Source organism: Homarus americanus, unplaced genomic scaffold (genome assembly GCF_018991925.1).
Source record: "Homarus americanus isolate GMGI-L3 unplaced genomic scaffold, GMGI_Hamer_2.0 scaffold31037, whole genome shotgun sequence".
NCBI lineage: Eukaryota > Metazoa > Arthropoda > Malacostraca > Decapoda > Nephropidae > Homarus > Homarus americanus.
This window is the reverse complement of record NW_024722227.1, coordinates 27,637,422-27,662,189: the sequence shown is the minus strand read 5'-3', so window position 1 is coordinate 27,662,189 and position 24,768 is coordinate 27,637,422. Positions and strand designations below refer to the sequence as shown.

General features: G+C 39.5%; 3 protein-coding genes across 6 annotated transcripts; all 3 read right to left on the bottom strand.

The window, feature by feature from the left end:
- Window positions 1-245: 245 nt before the first annotated feature.
- LOC121862601 (neuropeptide-like protein 29) lies at window positions 246-5,066 on the bottom strand. 3 transcript variants are annotated; one of them, XM_042360917.1, is made up of 2 exons: window positions 4,958-5,006; window positions 246-601 (listed from the first exon to the last, which is right to left on the bottom strand). In XM_042360917.1, the coding sequence occupies exons 1-2, from the start codon at window positions 4,967-4,969 to the stop codon at window positions 326-328; spliced, it is 288 nt and encodes a 95-aa protein (XP_042216851.1). In that variant the 5' UTR covers window positions 4,970-5,006; the 3' UTR covers window positions 246-325. The 3 variants fall into 3 exon arrangements, with proteins under 3 accessions (XP_042216851.1, XP_042216850.1, XP_042216849.1); XM_042360916.1 differs by lacking the exon at window positions 4,958-5,006 and adding an exon at window positions 720-754; XM_042360915.1 differs by lacking the exon at window positions 246-601 and adding an exon at window positions 4,494-4,838 and having other exon boundaries at window positions 4,958-5,066.
- Window positions 5,067-11,575: 6,509 nt separating this feature from the next.
- LOC121862600 (neuropeptide-like protein 29) lies at window positions 11,576-16,450 on the bottom strand. Of its 2 annotated transcripts, none has more exons than XM_042360914.1 (2): window positions 16,418-16,442; window positions 11,576-11,931 (listed from the first exon to the last, which is right to left on the bottom strand). In XM_042360914.1, exons 1-2 carry the CDS (start codon window positions 16,427-16,429, stop codon window positions 11,656-11,658), a joined length of 288 nt encoding a protein of 95 aa, XP_042216848.1. In that variant the 5' UTR covers window positions 16,430-16,442; the 3' UTR covers window positions 11,576-11,655. The 2 variants fall into 2 exon arrangements, with proteins under 2 accessions (XP_042216848.1, XP_042216847.1); XM_042360913.1 differs by lacking the exon at window positions 11,576-11,931 and adding an exon at window positions 15,954-16,298 and having other exon boundaries at window positions 16,418-16,450.
- A 3,978-nt stretch (window positions 16,451-20,428) lies between these two features.
- LOC121862599 (glycine-rich protein 3-like) lies at window positions 20,429-20,960 on the bottom strand. The gene is made up of 2 exons (XM_042360912.1): window positions 20,857-20,960; window positions 20,429-20,737 (listed from the first exon to the last, which is right to left on the bottom strand). Exons 1-2 carry the CDS (start codon window positions 20,866-20,868, stop codon window positions 20,465-20,467), a joined length of 285 nt encoding a protein of 94 aa, XP_042216846.1. The 5' UTR covers window positions 20,869-20,960; the 3' UTR covers window positions 20,429-20,464.
- Window positions 20,961-24,768: the final 3,808 nt, after the last annotated feature.

Here is a 24,768-nt window from a genome sequence, read left to right as displayed (position 1 = left end):
TTTATATTACTTCGTGTCGTTTCAGTATTCCGAGGAAGCGTTCCACTCCATTACTAATATATAAATATTCCCGATTGAAATTCCGATCGGTTAAAAATGTGTGTGTGTGTGTGTCACGCATCATAACTCCGGTCGTGGATATACTGGAGACGTCGTAACTACACGTCTCAAGTCAAGTTCGTACTGGTATGAGAGTAAATATGGTAAACTAATCACTAGTAAACTTTAGGTACATGAAAATTCTATTAAAAATTTTTGGATTTTATTGAATACAATATAGACAAGATATTACATTATTGAAGGTTTGTAAATTATTTCACGCTCTTTAACCACCATATCCATATCGACCGTATCCTCTGTGGCCGTCACCCCCATGGCCGTAATAACTTTGTCCTCCACGGCCATAATCGTCATATTCACCACGGCCATAATCGTCGTATCCTCCACGGCCATAATCGTCATATCCTCCACGGCCATAATCACTGTGTCCTCCACGGCCATAATCATCGTGCCCACCATAACCACCATGCCCACGGCCACCATAACCAAAGTCGGCCATAACAGCCGACACAAAGAATAAAACGGACAAAACAGCGATCACCTGAAAAAGAAAAAAAAATCACAAAAAATGAAAGTTGAGCACAAATACAGATTTACCGACATACACAAAGCTCAATAAATTTATTACACGTACATTAAAGAGTTTTTATGTGGCTTACCATTTTGTGCATGTTGAGTACAGGAAGGTCCGGTTGAGACTGACTCTCCGGCGGCCTCCTGCCGCCTTTATAGTGTACCCTTTGATGACGTCACCACCACCATCAGTTACAACTGAACCAGTCATTCAGTCACTCAGTCAAGGTAACATAAATGTCATGACCTTACACTGACCTTACATTTCCTCCATTCTTGTTGCCTCTGGTGACTGTTGAGATAACTGAAGAATAAAAGGAAACTTTTATATTTGTTTACCTTATAATAATGTTTCTCTTATATGTTGATGTTATGATGTATTACCGAGCCTCAACAATTTGGTCTTTTCGTCCATATTCTTATTTAGTGAATAAATTAGTCATCAAGAGTAATAGATTAAGAGAGATACTTACCTATAACAACTTAGCGTAGCGTAACCTAACCAAACTTAACCTGACATAGCATAACCTAACCTAGCCTTACCTGTCACGGGTGAATCTAGGATTATTCCCGGTTTCATAATTAATTTTCGTCAACCATTTCTGTTGGTTTTTATGTTCGCTATCTATCTCCTGTACTGTTTTAATACCAACTGTCATACGATGTGCTAATCCTCTTATGACTCAGCCATTGCCCCTTGTCCCTTTATTTCATTGTCCTGATTATGTAGTTTTTTGAGTCAGGTGCAGGAAGAAATTTTAACTTATACTTCTCTGTCTGGTAAATGGGTCGCACAGAGATGGTTCGTCAGCTCGTTTCATCAACACGGTGCCGGGTTCAGCTGAGAGTTCGTACACCTTGCATTATACCCCTTTTAATATGTTACCCTCCAGCCTTGCCTTACATCTATAGTACATTGTATTTAGATAATCTGATCATACAATTTTGGTACCTTGTTTTATATTTTATGTCAATATTAGTTCAGCTAGGGTTGTTTATTTGACTCTTGTGGTAGCGCGTGTGCCTTGAGCCAGTACCGGGGAGACAGGTAATACATTTGCTCTCCACTCGTCGAGTCAAATTCAAATTCAAAACATTTATTGACAAATACATCAAAAGGAGCTGGTTAGCATGCTAACTAGCCCGCCCAAAACTAGTCTTAACAAGAGCTCTTTAAAATTGTACTAATCATAAAGGAGATATGTATACAACAAATAGATCTGCATAAAATCTACCGTCTTGTGTTAAACTTAGCATCTTCTCTAGTCTAAGATATTTTTCAGAACCATTTCATTGTCTCTACTGCCAAGATTGTTATGCCTAGCATTCAAATCACCAATTAGTAAACAATCATCAGCAAAACTAATGTCCGGCAGATCATCAACTGTCAAGGAATCAGCAGGCACATAAACATTTATAATGAACAGTGTAGCATCTTGAAGCGTAATACTAACACAAATACTCGGTACCGTTTATTTTTAGAGCGGAATGAATATCTTTGATATAAGTCGTCAAACCTCAACAATTTCCAGTCAAATCAGCTGGCAATTCAAAACTTTGATAACCTCTTAGTTGCAAAGATATTCCGTTTGACCCAACCTCTTGCAAAGCCGCAACATTAATACTACTAGAATGAACATATGCATGAAGATCCGTTAAACTTTATTTTTTTTCAAACTATTAACATTCATGGAAATTAAGCTGACATTATGACCCACCAGAATAAATTTTTCCCTCTTGTTCTTCACCGAAATAAGAACATTCTTTTTGACGTCGTCCCTTAGATTTTCCATATATTCCAAAACAGAGTCAAGAATGCTCGTCAGATCACCGAGCGTTTCCTTGTTTACTTCATTCTCTTTAGAAACCGAACCAACTCTATTTCCTAACAGACTATGATTACCATTTTGCTCTAGATTGCTATCCACAATAACATTATTTGATTCCATCTCTACTAATGTTTCATTTTCTTTTGGACAATCTTTATTAACAAGAGCAACATCACTCTATGGCACAAGGTTCACCAAGCATTTCTTGATATCCATTACTGTTTGTCTGAACTCATCAATCTCCTTACGGAGTTCTACTAGACTGTTAGGGGCTGTAAGGTTATTGCCCCCGTTGCCTATGTCCTTCTGTGCTGCTGCGTTACGTATTTCCATATGCTTTTCCCACACATTTACAGCACTTGGTGTGCCTGCAATATCGCTCCTTACAGTATTACCTTTATCCTCTCGATTAGTGGACTGAGATCGTGATTGCAATGGACTCCACAGTCTTTTTCATCATTACATTCTCAAAACCTTCTGTAGTTAAATACCTAACTGCTTCCTCATCCTTCACAGTAATGTAAGGAATATGTTTACCCTCTTTAAAGAGCACTTGATACCCTGATGGCGCTTAGTGAGTCTAACTGACCACTTTACTGCCATCTAAACCATCAATGGGGTCTACACTCGTTGTACTGATCATGGTTGAAGTGACTCACACTGGGTCTCGTGCTCACAATTTTACCTGGCAATGCTTGAAGTACGGCTGCGTGTAAAGGTGATTAGTGGATCTTGTTTTCGGCTTTATCACTGTCAGGATAAATATTAAACAAACCAAAGATACTTTTTTTAATAAATTCATTGTTATTTAAGGTCCTGAGAAATTTCCAAATGTTTGTACATTTGTTCAATAAATAAAATTTGAATAGTGTATTAATATAAAAATTCTACCTTTGGTTTGCTTAATACTTATCCTGAGTGATACAGCCGAAAACAGAGCCACCAATCACCTTTACACGCAGCCTTACTTCAAGTAGTGCCAGACAAAATTGTGAGCACGAGACTTAGGCTGGGGTCGGTGCATCTTTGGCTGACGGTACGTTGACTACGTATCTCCGCCAGGAAGGACGTCCCCTATCAACCTCCTCCTCGTCACTGCAACACTCATCACAGGCACTAAAATTTTGTCCCTTCATACTGCAAATGCCTGTCCCTACCTACACCCTTTCCTCGTGACCAATCTCTCCAAACATTTCACTTATTTGGGACCTGTCACACCTTGCCGTTAGCAAATGTATTGTATCGGAAATTCCAACCCTACACTATCATGTCATTATATAACTTGCCGATGAAATTCATGGTCCTTCAGGTACTTAATCCATTTTATGCACGTCGACTACGCAAACAAACTCTAGGCGCTTTAAATCACTTTTGCACTACGCCTTGCACAGGATGCTCAATAACCTAGCCCCATTTTATGACAAATTTAAGAAAAAAAATTCTTGATAGGGACTTCAAGCCAAATGTCTCGCCAGAAAAATAATTCGCAGATGTATTTCCAGCCACACGATTCTATTCTCCCAGCCTTACGGGTCATGGGCCACGTACGGCAAACACGTGGTAAGAGGTAATCTCCATCCATTACCTTAAGGCCCCCAACTAGCCCGCTTTTAATTCAAGCTATGTCAAGGATCAATCCAATACATTGTATGTCTTGCAATTGATATTTTTCGGTGCTGCCGATTAATAATGGTCAGGTTACACGAGTCAACCCCCAGAAACACTGGTTAGTCACGGTAAATTAGGTTAATTTGCTTGTGCCGATTCGGTATTTCGAGGGCTTTTTTCCACTGCATTACAATCATTTAAATAAACCAGGAGAAATTCAGATCTGTTACATTAGTGTATGCGAATTGGAGACGGCCAGGTGTGTTCAAACCACGCATCTTAACTCTAGAGTTAACAGTGCGTCTGAAGGTTACATCCGTACTGTTATGAGCGTGTGTGATAAAATAAACCGTTCTTTTTTTAAACTATTGAGTTAAAGAGTACAGCAGGAATAAAAAAAAATGGGTTTTATTAAACACAATAGAAGCACAAGAATTTTTATTTTTTAAGGTTTATAAATTCTTTGGCGTTTTCGTAACGACCATATCAATAACGTCCATAGACACCGTATCCTCTGTAACCTTCACCGTAACCCCCATGAGCATAACCTTGTCCTCCATGGTACGAATCACCATAGCCTCCGTAGTCATAATCACCACGACCACCACGTCCACCTTGGCCATAGGAGTAATGACCACGACCGCCATATCCACCACGACCATAGTCATCGTGTCCTTGGCCATAGTCTTCGTACTGTCCATAGCCACCATACCCAGGATCGGCCATAGCAACCACCACAAGAAGTAAAACAGACAACCAAACGATCACCTGAAAAAGAAAAAAATTTAAGTCAATAATTTAGATGTAAGTTTTCTACAAATCCATCGACATCCACAAAGTTCAATAAACTTACATCACGTACAGTAATGAGCTTTTATTTGACTTACCATCTTGTGCATGTTGAGTGCAGAAAGGTCCAGTTGAGACTGACTCTCCGGCGGCCTCCTGCCGCCTTTATAGTGTACCCTTTGATGACGTCACCACCACCATCAGTTACAACTGAACCAGTCATTCAGTCACTCAGTCAAGGTAACATAAATGTCATGACCTTACACTGTCGTGTTACATTTCCTCCATTCTTGTTGCCTCTGGTGACTGTTGAGATAACTGAAGAATAAAAGGAAACTTTTATATTTGTTTACCTTATAATAATGTTTCTCTTATATGTTGATGTTATGATGTATTACCGAGCCTCAACAATTTGGTCTTTTCGTCCATATTCTTATTAAAGAATAAATTAGTCACCAAGAATAATAGATTAAGAGAGATACTTACCTATAACAACTTAGCGTAGCGTAACCTAACCAAACTTAACCTGACATAGCATAACCTAACCTAGACTAACCTGTCACGGGTGAATCTAGGATTATTCCCAGTTTCATAATTAACTTTCGTCAACTATTTCTGTTGGTTTTTATGTTCGCTATCTATCTCCTGTACTGTTTTAATACCAACTGTCATACGATGTGCTAATCCTCTTATGACTCAGCCATTGCCCCTTGTCCCTTTATTTCATTGTCCTGATTATGTAGTTTTTTGAGTCAGGTGCAGGAAGAAATTGTAACTTATACTTCTCTGTCTGGTAAATGGGTCGCACAGAGATGGTTCGTCAGCTTGTTTCATCAACACGGTGCCGGGTTCAGCTGAGAGTTCGTACACCTTGCATTATACCCCTTTTAATATGTTACCCTCCAGCCTTGCCTTACATCTATAGTACATTGTATTTAGATAATCTGATCATATAATTTTGGTACCTTGTTTTATATTTTATGTCAATATTAGTTTAGCTAGGGTTGTTTATTTGACTCTTGTGGTAGCGCGTGTGCCTTGAGCCAGTACCGGGGAGACAGGTAATACATTTGCTCTCCTCTCCACTCGTCTAGGTGTTTGGTGGTCAATGTTGGACTTTTTCTTCCTAGGATCGTTGTAACGGTGAGAAATTTAAGTTCTTATTATTCCTCCCACACAGGCAGGAGTTTTCAAGAGGGTTTTATTCACTACAATGTATTTATTTAGACAATTATGTGTCTTATCTATATTTTTACAAAAGAAATAAGAACTGTACAGTATATAACCCAACACCAGGGGGGCTACTTTTTCTTTAAGGCACTATTTTAATCAGGCATTTTTGCATAGTAAGACGTAATTACTTTTGACTTCAGAATCTCCTAATATCAAGTGCACATGGTTCCAAATGGCCTCGAAATACCCATGATATCGAGTATTATCATGAGTATAATGATATTTTGAGACCATTTCGTTGATCAGATTAAAAAAAATCTTGTGGTCAGCAGCGCCCCCAGCTGGGTGGGCGCGTTGTGGTCGCCATTTTACCCCACCCACAATTTTTTGGCCCCCCCCCCTTTGTATATTCCTGGATCCGCCCCTGAACACCCGCCTTTTGTTACGTCTATCCTCGTGGCTCAATCTCTATATACAGTTGTGAATATTATTTTCCTTACGGTGCATAATCGCTTTGACAATAACAAATACGGTTCTGATAGGCAATTATAAGACATTTTCCTTCTACGACATTTTCGTCGCTAATGACTTATAACATCTTTAATTTTGCAATTGAATTGTTTTACCAGTGGTGTAAGTTTACTTTCGGACAACACAGGAATCTTTGCAATTAATATTTTAGACCATTCGAGACACCTTTCTTCCCACAGCTGCTCGTTCGTCTCCCTCAACTGACACTGTTACCTCCTGGTCCCCCGAAACCTCCCCATGCAGGTAAGGGGGGATTCTTTTTAGGACATTTTTGGTGCATCTTCGATCCAGAAGCGGTCCATGAGGGGGTGGAGGGTCTCAAAGTCTCCTAAGATGGGACTTACGGGATCCTCCGGTGGGTCTCGGAAGCCCCCACCCTCCCCAACCCAGGTGTCGGCTACGGCCGTCACCACGCCGGATGCTTCTGGTGTCAATGCCCCTGGGCCCGCTCCCTCGCAGGAGGCAGTTCTTGCGAGTTCATCCCTGGAGGATCGGTTTCCCTGGGATCATTGTTTTCATGGGCCTCCTACTACCAGGTCCAGGCACAGTCCTCGCCATCGACTTAGACCTACCACTCTCTACCCCTGCGGCGACCTAGGCAAGCACCCTACACTACCAGATGAACCAGGCTGAGGCCACATTTTTTAGAGGGCGGCCTACATAGTCCATGGGCCAGACCAGATACCAGTACGACCAAGGTGGCAGAAGTTCAATGGTGTAAATTTATGTCCCACCACTCTAAACAAAAAACTGTGATAGCCTTTCCAAATGATTAGCTTAATGTCATTATCACATTCCCTATTTTTTTAAACAGATGCACTGAAACACGCATGAATATCTTGTAAATGCACTGTTTGTAGCGTTATACGCCTAATACATTATATTTTGGAGCCAAATTAATGTTTTTATACTTATATTGATGTGTGGTCATATTTTACAGGTAGAACTGACTGAAGATGAACACTGAGGACGAATCCGACAGACTGCCATCATAGAGGCCACGTGTAGGCTGTATCACCACCCATTCCTCGGATGAAGAGATTGACCAGCTGATATCACCACAAAGTGTGGACTCGTGGAAAACATTACTAAATGCATCCCAAACACGAAAACCTGGAGTAATTCTGGAACTGGAAAATCATTCCTGAAGGAGAGATCCCATCAATCCAGTACCATCGAAAGTCACAGCATCTCCACAATAACTCCCACTAGTGGGAACCACCGTGGAGGAATGGGGGGAGAGGTTGAGGTCCTGTTGATCTGATGAGCCATACCAGTGGGAGGTGGGGGGTTGGGGGGGGGTCCCTTCCTTAAGTTGAAAAGGACTTCCCATAACGGAAGTGTCATTAGGGAAGATTGAGACTACAGTAAAGGGTTCTCTTGAGTTGCTCGCTTTGAGTGCTAGCTTGTGGCACCTTTCCTCCGGCCCAGTCCGCACAGGCTGGATCAAGGGAAGTATATAAAAGGTAGCACGTCTAAGAGCTACTTAATGTAGATCCCCATAGTACGCACGCCTGGCCACTAGATGGCACTCATTAAATGACGGGAAAAGTTACGTCGGCTGTGTTTTCTTTACTCTTGGCCGCTGAACATGGTGACTGACTTGAGTTACACAGATATGGCGAGAAGGAACGGGTTTCACCAGTGTGTTGTGTGCGGCACAAATAAAAATAAAGACATGAGGTTTCATTACTTCTCAAACGACAAGGAAAGGCAAGCAGATATATTTAGTAAGCATGACACAAGTTTAAACTCATTTTCAAAAGCAAGCAAAGAAGATGAGCAAAACTCGTGAACCAAGGTTCATTTTCAAAAGTATACAATATGGTAATGTTATAGGCGACAGGAAGCACCAGAAGGACTTTATGGAATTACACCAAATTTTCAGATGATGTTTGAATGATCTAAAGACAATGTTATGACTGCACAGAATCCGTTAAAGCATTACCTAAGCTTGCCTAACCTAACCTAACCTGGAAAATTTAGTCTCTGATCATACAGTTTTGGAAGTTAAAATTATATGATATTATATTTATTTTTTATTAATTAAATGATCGACTTTCATTTCTTTCGATCACAAATCACGTATTCAGCCTAACCTGAGGAGGTAAATTTGTATTTGGAGGGGAAACGTCACGAATGTTCTAGAATTGTTGAGAATAATTAAATATAAGATGAAAATCACAATATTCGAATAATGTCAAACTATAACACCAAAATAAATATAGAGTTCCACAGTTGGACACTACCAAATCTTACCTGCATTTTAACTTCATTTAACCGAGTAGTTCATCGTTTGTCAACCTTTCTTTATTTTTGAGAATACTGGCCTCTTCGCCTTTCGGTTATTTTCCGTCGAAGCTGTTTTTTTCCTTTGTCGTTTTCTTTGGAGCTCATACTTTTGTTCTTTGTTTTTCACCTTCCATTCTCCTTCCTGGTCTTGTTGCGGTATGTTTTCGTAAAGGTCGAAAAAATAATAATTTTAATGTTACTGTATCTGGCTTCGTTCGTCTTTCCTTCGCTCTTGTTTGGGTATTGAGTCTTCTTTTCATCTGTCTTCACTACAAGGAGAGCCTCCTTGTAGCTCAATTATTTCTTGCTTCACAATTTAGCCACCCTACACTCCTCCCTCCACCTGGGACACTCCCGGCCGGAGGAGGAGTGAGGGCCACCACAAGCTGCGCCGAGCAGTTGGTGTGCTGGTGCCCGTGTGTCCTGCAAGTGGCACAAACCTCCCGAGCTCGACACTTCCCTGCCAGATGGCCATACCTCTGGCATTTCTAGCACCTTGTGGGTCTTTTTTCATACGGTCTTACAGGGATGTTCCCCCATCCCAGCAATACGGTGCTTTGGATAACCAGCCAGTGCAGTTAAGCTTGTCAGCTTCTGTACTATTGAAAGCTGGTCTCCGATTAGCTCGGCCAGCTCTTCTTTTTCAAGATGGTCTATCTTGGTGTGGGAGATTACTCCCAACACAAAGTTATCCGCTGTATAAGCTTCCACGTGGATCTTTATCTCGTTAATTTTTTTATGTTGGCTACTTGCTGGGCCTGTCCCCATTCCGCGAAGGTGACCATAAGGCCACCACTCACCGGTCTGCGGACGACCCGTGTCACCCCCCCCCCCTCCCCGATTCCTAAGACGTCAAAAAAATTCCTTAGGACAAGGCGGTTTAGGCTTGGGTGAAGGACATTCGACTGGATACAGTCTTACTACCTTCGCCTGGTCACAAGTCAGCGTTGTACCCATCGTCAGGATCACGTAGCACCTCGGGAGTAAAGAAGATCTTGCCTCGCCGACGTGTAGGTCTAGACTTTGTCAACCTAAAAGAAGTTTAAAGGCTGGACTTGGGACGTCTCGTATACCTTTACAGGCTGGTCCTCAATATGGATTTTCTGTCCATGACTGGTATTTGTCACACGAGAAAAGATGACCTACTATGGTAATAAAGGATTAGACGGCTAATACCAGAAAAACTTTATGGGTGTACGTTACTGTACATAATACTTCAACATTAATGTGCACCCAATAAAAAATGATTCGGCTCCCTTAGGGCGTGATACAATATTATGAACATGAATTAACCCAATAATTTAGCAGTAATCTAACAAATGTGTTACAAGTGAATACTCTTAAGTTATGCATACATTTAGATAAGGCTAAATATTTTAATGTTGGTACAGTTTGCCTTTTTAATTTGAAGTTCATGTTCTCTGTAAATGGCTCTTACATTTGCTGCCTGAACTTAAGAAATTTTAGCCAGTAAAGGTAGTTTCTAGACATTAAAAGTAGCATAGCTCTTAATTTAATATAATTTATTACTGTAGAACATGTAACCTAGTGTTTTATAGTCTCTAGAACAACTTATATATAGTGAATAAAATTCTTAAAGCACTAAAAGCTTCTATTCAATTAATCCTTGCGTGAATATTATACACTTGATACATAATACTGTGTGGTGTACAAATCAAATCCATTAGCATTGTTGTGATTGAAGAGGATGACTTGACTTAAAGTGCATTTGAACAAACTTAAAAACCATTTTGTCCTCCCTTGACTGTTTCTAATCGCCAAAAGGTTGACCTTCGCAGGATTACATGAATTATAGGGGTGATACAGGAAATCCCTCAACTTGATTATAGGGGGATGCATCCCTTAGGATTTATGCTCGTGTACAACAATGTACAAGAAATATAAAAAGGAATATGGAGACATTAATTTATATAACGTACTTCTCGTTGAATATTTTTCTAGCATATTTATACCCTTAAGACAAGGAAGTTGTTTTCCTGGCCACTGGATGGCGGGCCAGTCGGAGGCCTTAATATAAAGTAATGGATGAAGATAAACTCTTACCACGTGTTTGCCGTGCGTGGCACACTACCCGTAAGGCTGGAGAATCCTGTGGCTGAAAATACACATGCGCTCGGTTTTCCTACATTTGCTTAAATAATGAAGAAAATTATATTAATGAAATGACAACTAAACTACAGCTGCCACAATATTCTAGACAAATTTTCGTATAAAACTTACAAACATTTGGGAATTTCTCAGGACCTTTGTCAGTTATTAGTTTATTATAAAAAGTTTACATTTGGTTTGTTTAATATTTACTCCGACAGGCCTTTGTGCAGCGAGTTAAAACTGTACCGGCCACGATAATGGCAGCATTTGGTTTCAACTACCAGACCCACACCACCATATTGTGTTATAATAATTCCCCCTCCACGACCCCGGTCTCAGAAACACTAGTCCAGTTTACGGTAAATTTTATATTACTTCGTGCCGTTTTAGTATTCCGAGGAAGCTTTCCACTCCATTACTAGCATGTAAATAAATCGATTGAAAATCCGATCGGTTAAACACATGTGCGTGTGTGAATCACGCATCATAACTCAGGTCGTGGATATACTGGAGACATCAAACTACACGTCTCAAGTCAAGTTCGTACTGGTATGAGAGTAAATATGGTAAATTAATCACTAGTAAACTTAAGGTACATAAAAATTCTATTAAAAATTTTTGGATTTTATTGAATACAATATAGACAAGATATTACATTATTAAAGGTCTGTAAATCATTTCACGTTCTTTAACCACCATATCCATATCGACCGTATCCTCTGTGGCCGTCACCCCCATGGCCGTAATAACTTTGTCCTCCACGGCCATAATCGTCGTATCCTCCACGGCCATAATCATCATGTCCTCCACGGCCATAATCGTCGTATCCTCCACGGCCATAATAGTCATATCCTCCACGGCCATAATCATCGTGCCCACCATAACCACCATGCCCACGGCCACCATAACCAAAGTCGGCCATAACAGCCGACACAAAGAATAAAACGGACAAAACAGCGATCACCTGAAAAAGAAAAAAAATCACAAAAAATGAAAGTTGAGCACAAATACAGATTTACCGACATACACAAAGCTCAATAAATTTATTACACGTACATTAAAGAGTTTTTATGTGGCTTACCATTTTGTGCATGTTGAGTGCAGGAAGGTCCGGTTGAGACTGACTCTCCGGCGGCCTCCTGCCGCCTTTATAGTGTACCCTTTGATGACGTCACCACCACCATCAGTTACAACTGAACCAGTCATTCAGTCACTCAGTCAAGGTAACATAAATGTCATGACCTTACACTGACCTTACATTTCCTCCATTCTTGTTGCCTCTGGTGACTGTTGAGATAACTGAAGAATAAAAGGAAACTTTTATATTTGTTTACCTTATAATAATGTTTCTCTTATATGTTGATGTTATGATGTATTACCGAGCCTCAACAATTTGGTCTTTTCGTCCATATTCTTATTTAGTGAATAAATTAGTCATCAAGAGTAATAGATTAAGAGAGATACTTACCTATAACAACTTAGCGTAGCGTAACCTAACCAAACTTAACCTGACATAGCATAACCTAACCTAGCCTTACCTGTCACGGGTGAATCTAGGATTATTCCCGGTTTCATAATTAATTTTCGTCAACCATTTCTGTTGGTTTTTATGTTCGCTATCTATCTCCTGTACTGTTTTAATACCAACTGTCATACGATGTGCTAATCCTCTTATGACTCAGCCATTGCCCCTTGTCCCTTTATTTCATTGTCCTGATTATGTAGTTTTTTGAGTCAGGTGCAGGAAGAAATTGTAACTTATACTTCTCTGTCTGGTAAATGGGTCGCACAGAGATGGTTCGTCAGCTCGTTTCATCAACACGGTGCCGGGTTCAGCTGAGAGTTCGTACACCTTGCATTATACCCCTTTTAATATGTTACCCTCCAGCCTTGCCTTACATCTATAGTACATTGTATTTAGATAATCTGATCATACAATTTTGGTACCTTGTTTTATATTTTATGTCAATATTAGTTCAGCTAGGGTTGTTTATTTGACTCTTGTGGTAGCGCGTGTGCCCTGAGCCAGTACCGGGGAGACAGGTAATACATTTGCTCTCCACTCGTCGAGTCAAATTCAAATTCAAAATATTTATTGACAAATACATCAAAAGGAGCTGGTTAGCATGCTAACTAGCCCGCCCAAAACTAGTCTTAACAAGAGCTCTTTAAAATTGTACTAATCATAAATGAGATATGTATACAACAAATAGATCTGCATAAAATCTATAATCTTATGTTAAACTTAGCATCTTCTCTCGTCTAAGATATTTTTCAGAACCATTTCATTGTCTCTACTGACAAGATTGTTATGCCTAGCATTCAAATCACCAATTAGTAAACAATCATCAGCAAAACTAATGTCCGGCAGATCATCAACTGTCAAGGAATCAGCGTGCACATAAACATTTATAATGAACAGTGTAGCATCTTGAAGCGTAATACTAACACAAATACTCGGTACCGTTTATTTTTAGAGCGGAATGAATATCTTTGATATAAGTCGTGAAACCTCAATAATTTCCAGTCAAATCAGCTGGCAATTCAAAACTTTGATAACCTCTTAGTTGCAAAGATATTCCGTTTGACCCAACCTCTTGCAAAGCCGCAACATTAATACTACTAGAATGAACATATGCATGAAGATCCGTTAAACTTTATTTTTTTTCAAACTATTAACATTCATGGAAATTAAGCTGACATTATGACCCACCAGAATAAATTTTTCCCTCTTGTTCTTCACCGAAATAAGAACATTCTTTTTGACGTCGTCCCTTAGATTTTCCATATATTCCAAAACAGAGTCAAGAATGCTCGTCAGATCACCGAGCGTTTTCTTGTTTACTTCATTCTCTGTAGAAACCGAACCAACTCTATTTCCTAACAGACTATGATTACCATTTTGCTCTAGATTGCTATCCACAATAATATTATTTGATTCCATCTCTACTAATGTTTCATTTTCTTTTGGACAATCTTTATTAACAAGAGCAACATCACTATATGGCACAAGGTTCACCAAGCATTTCTTGATATCCATTACTGTTTGTCTGAACTCATCAATCTCCTTACGGAGTTCTACTAGACTGTTAGGGGCTGTAAGGTTATTGCCCCCGTTGCTATGTCCTTCTGTGCTGCTGCATTACGTATTTCCATATGCTTTTCCCACACATTTACAGCACTTGGTGTGCCTGCAATATCGCTCCTTACAGTATTACCTTTATCCTCTCGATTAGTGGACTGAGATCGTGATTGCAATGGACTCCACAGTCTTTTTCATCATTACATTCTCAAAACCTTCTGTAGTTAAATACCTAACTGCTTCCTCATCCTTCACAGTAATGTAAGGAATATGTTTACCCTCTTTAAAGAGCACTTGATACCCTTGATGGCGCTTAGTGAGTCTAACTGACCACTTTACTGCCATCTAAACTATCAATGGGGTCTACACTCGTTGTACTGATCATGGTTGAAGTGACTCACACTGGGTCTCGTGCTCACAATTTTGTCTGGCAATGCTTGAAGTACGGCTGCGTGTAAAGGTGATTAGTGGATCTTGTTTTCGGCTTTATCACTGTCAGGATAAATATTAAACAAACCAAAGATACTTTTTTTTAATAAATTCATTGTTATTTAAGGTCCTGAGAAATTTCCAAATGTTTGTACATTTGTTTAATAAATAAAATTTGACGAGAATCTTGTGGCAGCTGTGGTTTTAGTAGAGTTGCCAATTCATTAATAAAATTTACTTCATTATTTAAGCAAATCTACGAAAATTTGGAAACTTTTCAACCTTAAATAACAATGAATAGTGTATTAATATAAAAATTCTACCTTTGGTTTGCTTAATACTTAACCTGAGTGATACAGCCGAAAACAGAGCCACCAATCACCTTTACATGCAGCCTTACTTCAAGTATTGCCAGACAAAATTGCGAGCACGAGACTTATGGTGGGGTCGGTGCATCTTTGGCTGACGGTACGTTGACTACGTAACTCCGCCAGGAAGGACGTCCCCTATCAACCTCCTCGTCGCTGCAACACTCACCACACGCACTAAAAGTTTGTCCCTTTATACTGCAAATGCCTGTGCCTACCAACACCCTTTCCTCCTGACCAATCTCTCTCCAGACATTTGACTTATTTGGGACCTGTCACACCTTGCCATTAGCAAATGTATTGTATCGGAAATTCCAACCCTACACTATCATATCATTATATAACTTGCCGATAAAATTCATGGTCCTTCAGGTACTTAATCCATTTTATGCACGTCGACTACGCAAACAAACTCTAGGCTCTTTAAATCACTTTTGCACTAAGCCTTGCACAGGATGCAAAGGGGTGCTCAATAACCTAGCCCCATTTTATGACAAATTTAAGAAAAAAAATTCTTGATAGGGAATTCAAGCCAAATGTCTCGCCAGAAAAATAATTCGCAGATGTATTTCCAGCCACAGGATTCTATTCTCCCAGCCTTACGGGTCATGGGCCACGTACGGCAAACACGTGGTAAGAGGTAATCTCCATCCATTACCTTAAGGCCCCCGACTAGCCCGCTTTTAATGCAAGCTGTGTCAAGGATCAATCCAATACATTGTATGTTTTGCAATTGATATTTCTCGGTGCTGCCGATTAATAATGGTCATGTTACAAGAGAGTCAACCCCCAGAAACACTGGTTAATCACGGTAAATTAGGTTGATTTGCCTGTGCCGATTCGGTATTTCGAGGGCTTTTTTTTCACTGCATTACAATCATTTAAATAAACCATGAGAAATTCAGATCAGTTACATTAGTGTGTGCGAGTTGGAGACGGCTAGTTGTGTTCAAACCACGCATCTTAACTAGACGTAATAGTACGTCTGAAGGTTACTTTCGTACTGTTACGAGTGCGTGAGATAAAATAAACCGTTCCGTTTTTAAACTATTGAGTTAAAGAATACAGTAAGAATTATAAAAAAAATGGGTTTTATTAAACACAATAGAAGCACAAGAATTTTTATTTTTTAAGGTTTATAAATTCCTTGGCGTTTTCCTTACGACCATATCAATAACGTCCATAGTCACCGTATCCTCTGTAACCTTCACCGTAACCCCCATGAGCATAACCTTGTCCTCCATGGTACGAATCACCATAACCTCCGTAGTCATAATCACCACGACCGCCATGTCCACCTTGGCCATAGGAGGAATGACCACGACCGCCATATCCACCACGACCATAGTCATCGTGTCCTTGGCCATAGTCTTCGTACTGTCCATAGCCACCATACCCAGGATCGGCCATAGCAACCACCACAAGAAGTAAAACAGACAACCAAACGATCACCTGAAAAAGAAAAAAATTTAAGTCAATAATTTAGATGTAAGTTTTCTACAAATCCATCGACATCCACAAAGTTCAATAAACTTACATCACGTACAGTAATGAGCTTTTATTTGACTTACCATCTTGTGCATGTTGAGTGCAGAAAGGTCCAGTTCAGACTGACTCTCCGGCGGCCTCCTGCCGCCTTTATAGTGTACCCTTTGATGACGTCACCACCACCATCAGTCACAACCGAACCAGTCATTCAGTCAGTCAACTTAACATATATGTCATGACCTTACACTGTCGTGTTACATTTCCTCCATTCTTGTTGCCTCTGGTGACTGTTGAGATAACTGAAGAATAAAAGGAATCTTTTATATTTGTTTACCTTATAATAATGTTTTTCTTATATGTTGATGTTATGATGTATTACCGAGCCTCAACAATTTGGTCTTTTCGTCCATATTCTTATTTAGTGAATAAATTAATCAAGAGTAATAGATTAAGAGAGATACATTAGTCTTGTGTGTGTTTAGTCTTATCTGTAGTGAGGCAGTAATTATGGTCTTTCTGTGCACTTTAATACAGTTTATTGTGCTTAACCTAATCCAACCAGACGTAGCGTAACCTAACTTACCTATCCCAACTTAACGTAGCGTAACCTAACCTAACTTAACCTGACAGCATAACCTAACCTAACCTTACCTGTCACGGGTGAATCTAGGATTATTCCCGGTTTCATAATTAACTTTCGTCAACTATTTCTGTTGGTTTTTATGTTCGCTATCTATCTCCTGTACTGTTTTAATACCAACTGTCATACGATGTGCTAATCCTCTTATGACTCAGCCATTGCCCCTTGTCCCTTTATTTCATTGTCCTGATTATGTAGTTTTTTGAGTCAGGTGCAGGAAGAAATTGTAACTTATACTTCTCTGTCTGGTAAATGGGTCGCACAGAGATGGTTCGTCAGCTCGTTTCATCAACACGGTGCCGGGTTCAGCTGAGAGTTCGTACACCTTGCATTATACCCCTTTTAATATGTTACCCTCCAGCCTTGCCTTACATCTATAGTACATTGTATTTAGATAATCTGATCATACAATTTTGGTACCTTGTTTTATATTTTATGTCAATATTAGTTCAGCTAGGGTTGTTTATTTGACTCTTGTGGTAGCGCGTGTGCCTTGAGCCAGTACCGGGGAGACAGGTAATACATTTGCTCTCCACTCGTCGAGTCAAATTCAAATTCAAAACATTTATTGACAAATACATCAAAAGGAGCTGGTTAGCATGCTAACTAGCCCGCCCAAAACTAGTCTTAACAAGAGCTCTTTAAAATTGTACTAATCATAAAGGAGATATGTATACAACAAATAGATCTGCATAAAATCTACCGTCTTGTGTTAAACTTAGCATCTTCTCTAGTCTAAGATATTTTTCAGAACCATTTCATTGTCTCTACTGCCAAGATTGTTATGCCTAGCATTCAAATCACCAATTAGTAAACAATCATCAGCAAAACTAATGTCCGGCAGATCATCAACTGTCAAGGAATCAGCAGGCACATAAACATTTATAATGAACAGTGTAGCATCTTGAAGCGTAATACTAACACAAATACTCGGTACCGTTTATTTTTAGAGCGGAATGAATATCTTTGATATAAGTCGTCAAGCCTCAACAATTTCCAGTCAAATCAGCTGGCAATTCAAAACTTCGATAACCACTTAGTTGCAAAGATATTCCGTTTGTCCCAACCTCTTGCAAAGCTGTAACATTAATACTACTAGAATGAACATATGCATGAAGATCCGTTAAACTTCTTTTTTCAAACTATTAACATTCATGGAAATTAAGCTGACATTATGACCCATTAGAATAAATTTTCCCTCTTATTCTTCACCGAAATAAGAACAGTCTTTTTGACGTCGTCCTTTGGATTTTCCATATATTCCAAAACAGAGTCAAGAATGCCCGTCAGATCACCGAGCGTTTCCTTGTTTACTTCATTCTCTTTAGAAACCGAACCAACTCTATTTCCTAACAGACTATGATTACCATTTTGTTCTAGATTGCTATCCACAATAACATTATTTGATTCCATCTCTACTAATGTTTCATTTTCTTTTGGACAATCTTTATTAACAAGAGCAACATCACTATATGGCACAAGGTTCAACAAGCATTTCTTGATATCCATTACTGTTTGTCTGAACTCATCAATCTCCTTATGGAGTTCTACTAGACTGTTAGGGGCTGTAAGGTTATTGCCCCCGTTGCATATGTCCTTCTGTGCTGCTGCATTACGTATTTCCATATGCTTTTCCCACACATTTACAGCACTCAGTGTGCCTGCAATATCGCTCCTTACAGTATTACCTTTATCCTCTCGATTAGTGGACTGAGATCGTGATTGCAATGGACTCCACAGTGTTTTTCATCATTACATTCTCAAAACCTTCTGTAGTTAAATACCTAACTGCTTCCTCATCCTTCACAGTAATGTAAGGAATATGTTTACCCTCTTTAAAGAGCACTTGATACCCTTGATGGCGCTTAGTGAGTCTAACTGACCACTTTACTGCCATCTAAACCATCAATGGGGTCTACACTCGTTGTACTGATCATGGTTGAAGTGACTCACACTGGGTCTCGTGCTCACAATTTTACCTGGCAATGCTTGAAGTACGGCTGCGTGTAAAGGTGATTAGTGGATCTTGTTTTCGGCTTTATCATTCAGGATAAATATTAAACAAACCAAAGAAAATTTTTTTATAATAAACTATTCATTGTTATTTAAGGTCCTGAGAAATTTCCAAATGTTTGTACATTTGTTTAATAAATATAATTTGACGAGAATCTTGTGGCAGCTGTGGTTTTAGTAGAGTTGCCAACTCATTAATAAAATTTACTTCATTATTTAAGCAAATCTACGAAAATTTGGAAACTTTTCAACCTTACATAACAATGAATAGTGTATTAATATAAAAATTCTACCTTTTGGTTTGCTTAATACTTATCCTGAGTGATACAACCGAAAACAGAGCCACCAATCACCTTTACATGCAGCCTTACTTCAAGTATTGCCGGACAAAATTGCGAGCACGAGACTTAGGGTGGGGTCGGTGCATCTTTGGCTGACGGTACGTTGACTACGTAACTCCGCCAGGAATGACGACCCCTATCAACCTCCTCGTCGCTGCAACACTCATCACACGCACTAAATGTGTCCCTTTATACTGCAAATGCTTACGTGCCTACCAACACCCTCTCCAGACATTTGACTTATTTCGGACCCGTCACACCTTGCCATTAGCAAATGTATTGTATCGGGAATTCCAACCCCACACTCATCCTGTCACTATATGTAACTTGCCGATGCAATCCATGGTCCTTCAGGTACTTAGGCCCTTTTATGCACGTCGACTAAGCAAGCATAAACTAGACGCTTTAATCACTTTTGCACTACGCCTTGCACAGGATGCAAGGGAGTGCTCAATAACCTAGCCTCATCTTATGACAAATTAAAGAATAACAAATTTTGATCAGCACTTCAAGCCAAATGTCTCACCAGAAAGATTAATCGTAGATGTATGTTCAGCCACAGGATTCTATTCTCCCAGCCTTACGGATCTTGGGCCACGTACGGCTAACACGTGGTAATCTCCATCCATTACCTTAAGGCCCCCGACTAGCCCGCTTTTAATGCAAGCTGTGTCAAGGATCAATCCAATACATTGTAGGTTTTGCAATTTATATTTTTCGGTGCTGCAGATTAATAATGGTCAGGTTACAAGAGTCAACCCCTAGAAACACTGGTTATTCACGGTAAATTAGATTAATTTGCTGTGTCGATTCGGTATTTCGAGGGCTTTATATTCACTGCATCACAATCATTTAAATAAACCAGGAGAAATTCAGATCAGTTTCATTATTGTGTGCGAATAGGCGACGGCCAGGTGTGTTCAAACCACGTATTTTAACTCTAGACGTAACATTACGTCTGAAGGTTACATCCGTACCGTTATGAGCGCGTGATAAAATAAACAGTTATGTTTTAAACTATTGAGTTAAAGAATACATTAAGATTATAAAAAAATGGGTTTTATTAAACAATAGAAGCACAAGAATTTTTATTTTTTAAGGTTTATAAATTATTTGGCGTTTTTGTAACGACCATATCAATAACGTCCATAGACACCGTATCCTCTGTAACCTTCACCGTAACCCCCATGAGCATAACCTTGTCCTCCATGGTACGAATCACCATAGCCTCCGTAGTCATAATCACCACGACCACCACGTCCACCTTGGCCATAGGAGTAATGACCACGACCGCCATGGCCGTAGTCATCGTGTCCTTGTCCATAGTCTTCGTACTGTCCATAGCCACCATACCCAGGATCCGCCATAGCAAACACCACAAGAAGTAAAACAGACAACCAAACGATCACCTGAAAAATAAAAAACTTTAAGTCAATAATTTAGATATAAGTTTTGTACAAATCCATCGACATCCACAAAGTTCAGTAAACTTACATCACGTACAGTAATGAGTTTTCATTATACTTACCATCTTGTGCATGTTGAGTGCAGAAAGGTCCAGTTGAGACTGACTCTCCGGCGGCCTCCTGCCGCCTTTATAGTGTACCCTTTGATGACGTCACCACCACCATCAGTCACAACCGAACCAGTCATTCAGTCAGTCAAGGTAACATAAATGTCATGACCTTACACTGACCTTACATTTCCTCCATTCTTGTTGCCTCTGGTGACTGTTGAGATAACTGAAGAATAAAAGGAAACTTTTATATTTGTTTACCTTATAATAATGTTTCTCTTATATGTTGATGTTATGATGTATTACCGAGCCTCAACAATTTGGTCTTTTCGTCCATATTCTTATTAAAGAATAAATTAGTCACCAAGAATAATAGATTAAGAGAGATACATTAGTCTTGTGTGTGTTTAGTCTTATCTGTAGTGAGGCAGTAATTATGGTCTTTCTGTGCACTTTAATACAGTTTATTGTGCTTAACCTAATCCAACCAGACGTAGCGTAACCTAACTTACCTATCCCAACTTAACGTAGCGTAACCTAACCTAACTTAACTTAACCTGAGAGCATAACCTAACCAAGCCTTACCTGTCACGGGTGAATCTAGGATTATTCCCGGTTTCATAATTAATTTTCGTCAACTATTTCTGTTGGTTTTTATTTTCGCTATCTATCTCCTGTACTGTTTTAATACCAACTGTCATTGCCATTGCCCCTTGTCCCTTTATTTCATTGTCCTGATTATGTAGTTTTTTGTGTCAGGTGCAGGAAGAAATTGTAACTTATACTTCTCTGTCTGGTAAATGGGTCGCACAGAGATGGTTCGTCAGCTCGTTTCATCAACACGGTGCCGGGTTCAGCTGAGAGTTCGTACACCTTGCATTATACCCCTTTTAATATGTTACCCTCCAGCCTTGCCTTACATCTATAGTACATTGTATTTAGATAATCTGATCATATAATTTTGGTACCTTGTTTTATATTTTATGTCAATATTAGTTCAGCTAGGGTTGTTTATTTGACTCTTGTGGTAGCGCGTGTGCCTTGAGCCAGTACCGGGGAGACAGGTAATACATTTGCTCTCCACTCGTCGAGTCAAATTCAATTTCAAAACATTTATTGACAAATACATCAAAAGGAGCTGGTTAGCATGCTAACTAGCCCACCCAAAACTAGTCTTAACAAGAGCTCTTTAAAATTGTACTAATCATAAATGAGATATGTATACAACAAATAGATCTGCATAAAATCTATAATCTTATGTTAAACTTAGCATCTTCTCTCGTCTAAGATATTTTTCAGAACCATTTCATTGTCTCTACTGCCAAGATTGTTATGCCTAGCATTCAAATCACCAATTAGTAAACAATCATCAGCAAAACTAATGTCCGGCAGATCATCAACTGTCAAGGAATCAGCAGGCACGTAAACATTTATAATGAACAGTGTAGCATCTTGAAGCGTAATACTAACACAAATACTCGGTACCGTTTATTTTTAGAGCGGAATGAATATCTTTGATATAAGTCGTCAAACCTCAACAATTTCCAGTCAAATCAGCTGGCAATTCAAAACTTTGATAACCTCTTAGTTGCAAAGATATTCCGTTTGACCCAACCTCTTGCAAAGCCGCAACATTAATACTACTAGAATGAACATATGCATGAAGATCCGTTAAACTTTATTTTTTTTCAAACTATTAACATTCATGGAAATTAAGCTGACATTATGACCCACCAGAATAAATTTTTCCCTCTTGTTCTTCACCGAAATAAGAACATTCTTTTTGACGTCGTCCCTTAGATTTTCCATATATTCCAAAACAGAGTCAAGAATGCTCGTCAGATCACCGAGCGTTTTCTTGTTTACTTCATTCTCTTAGAAACCGAACCAACTCTATTTCCTAACAGACTATGATTACCATTTTGCTCTAGATTGCTATCCACAATAACATTATTTGATTCCATCTCTACTAATGTTTCATTTTCTTTTGGACAATCTTTATTAACAAGAGCAACATCACTATATGGCACAAGGTTCACCAAGCATTTCTTGATATCCATTACTGTTTGTCTGAACTCATCAATCTCCTTACGGAGTTCTACTAGACTGTTAGGGGCTGTAAGGTTATTGCCCCCGTTGCATATGTCCTTCTGTGCTGCTGCATTACGTATTTCCATATGCTTTTCCCACACATTTACAGCACTTGGTGTGCCTGCAATATCGCTCCTTACAGTATTACCTTTATCCTCTCGATTAGTGGACTGAGATCGTGATTGCAATGGACTCCACAGTCTTTTTCATCATTACATTCTCAAAACCTTCTGTAGTTAAATACCTAACTGCTTCCTCATCCTTCACAGTAATGTAAGGAATATGTTTACCCTCTTTAAAGAGCACTTGATACCCTTGATGGCGCTTAGTGAGTCTAACTGACCACTTTATTGCCATCTAAACCATCAATGGGGTCTACACTCGTTGTACTGATCATGGTTGAAGTGACTCACACTGAGTCTCGTGCTCCCAATTTTACCTGGCAATGCTTGGAGTACGGCTGCGTGTAAAGGTGATTAGTGGATCTTGTTTTCGGCCTTATCACTGTCAGGATAAATATTAAACAAACCAGATACTTTTTTTTAATAAATTCATTGTTATTTAAGGTCCTGAGAAATTTCGAAATGTTTGTACATTTGTTTAATAAATAAAATTTGACGAGAATCTTGTGGCAGCTGTGGTTTTAGTATAGTTGCCAATTCATTAATAAAATTTACTTCATTTAAGCAAATCTACGAAAATTTGGAAACTTTTCAACCTTGCATAACAATGAATAGTTTATTAATATAAAAATTCTACCTTTGGTTTGCTTAATACTTATCCTGAGTGATACAGCCGAAAACAGAGCCACCAATCACCTTTACATGCAGCCTTACTTCAAGTAGTGCCAGACAAAATTGTGAGCACGAGACTTACGGTGGGGTCGGTGCATCTTTGGCTGACGGTACGTTGACTACGTATCTCCACCAAAGGACGTCCCCTATCAACCTCCTACTCGTCACTGCAACACTCATCACACGCACTAAAAGTTTGTCCCTGTATACTGCAAATGCCTATGTGCCTAGCAACACCCTTTCCTCGTGACCAATATCTCTCCAGACATTACTTAAAAGGAACTGTCACACCATGCCATTAGCAAATGTATTGTATCGGGAACTCCAACCCCACGCTATCATCCTGTCATTATATGTAACTTGCCGATGCAATCCATGGTACTTATAGTACTTACGCCCTTTTATGCGCGTCGACTACGCACGCATAAACTCTAGGCGCTGTAATCACTTTTGCACAGGATGCAAGGAAGTGCTCAATAACCTAGCCCCATCTGACAAATTACAAAGAAATTTTGATCGGCATTTCAACCCAAATGTCTCGCCAGAAAAATAAATCTTAGATGTGTTTTCAGCCACAGGATTCTATTCCCCCAGCCTTACGGATCGTGGGCCACGTACGGCAAACACGGGGTGAGAGTTAATCTCCAACCATTACTATACATTAAGGCCTACGACTGGTCCTCTTTTAATGCAGGCTGTGTCAAGGAGCAATATAATATATGGCATGTCTTACAATTAATATTTTTCGGTGCTGCAGATTAGTAGTGGTTATGTTACAAGAGAGTCAACCCCAGGAACACTAGTTCGTCACGGTAAATTAGGTTAATTTGCCTGTGCCGATTCGGTATTCCGAGGACGGTTTTTCACTGCATTACAATCATTTAAATAAACCAGGAGAAATTCAGATATGTTACATTTGTGTGTGCGAATAGGAGACGGCCAGGTGTGTTCAAACCACGCATCTTAACTCCAGACGTAACATTACGTCTTGAGGTTACATCCGTACTGTTATGAGCGCGTGTGATAAAATAAACCGTTC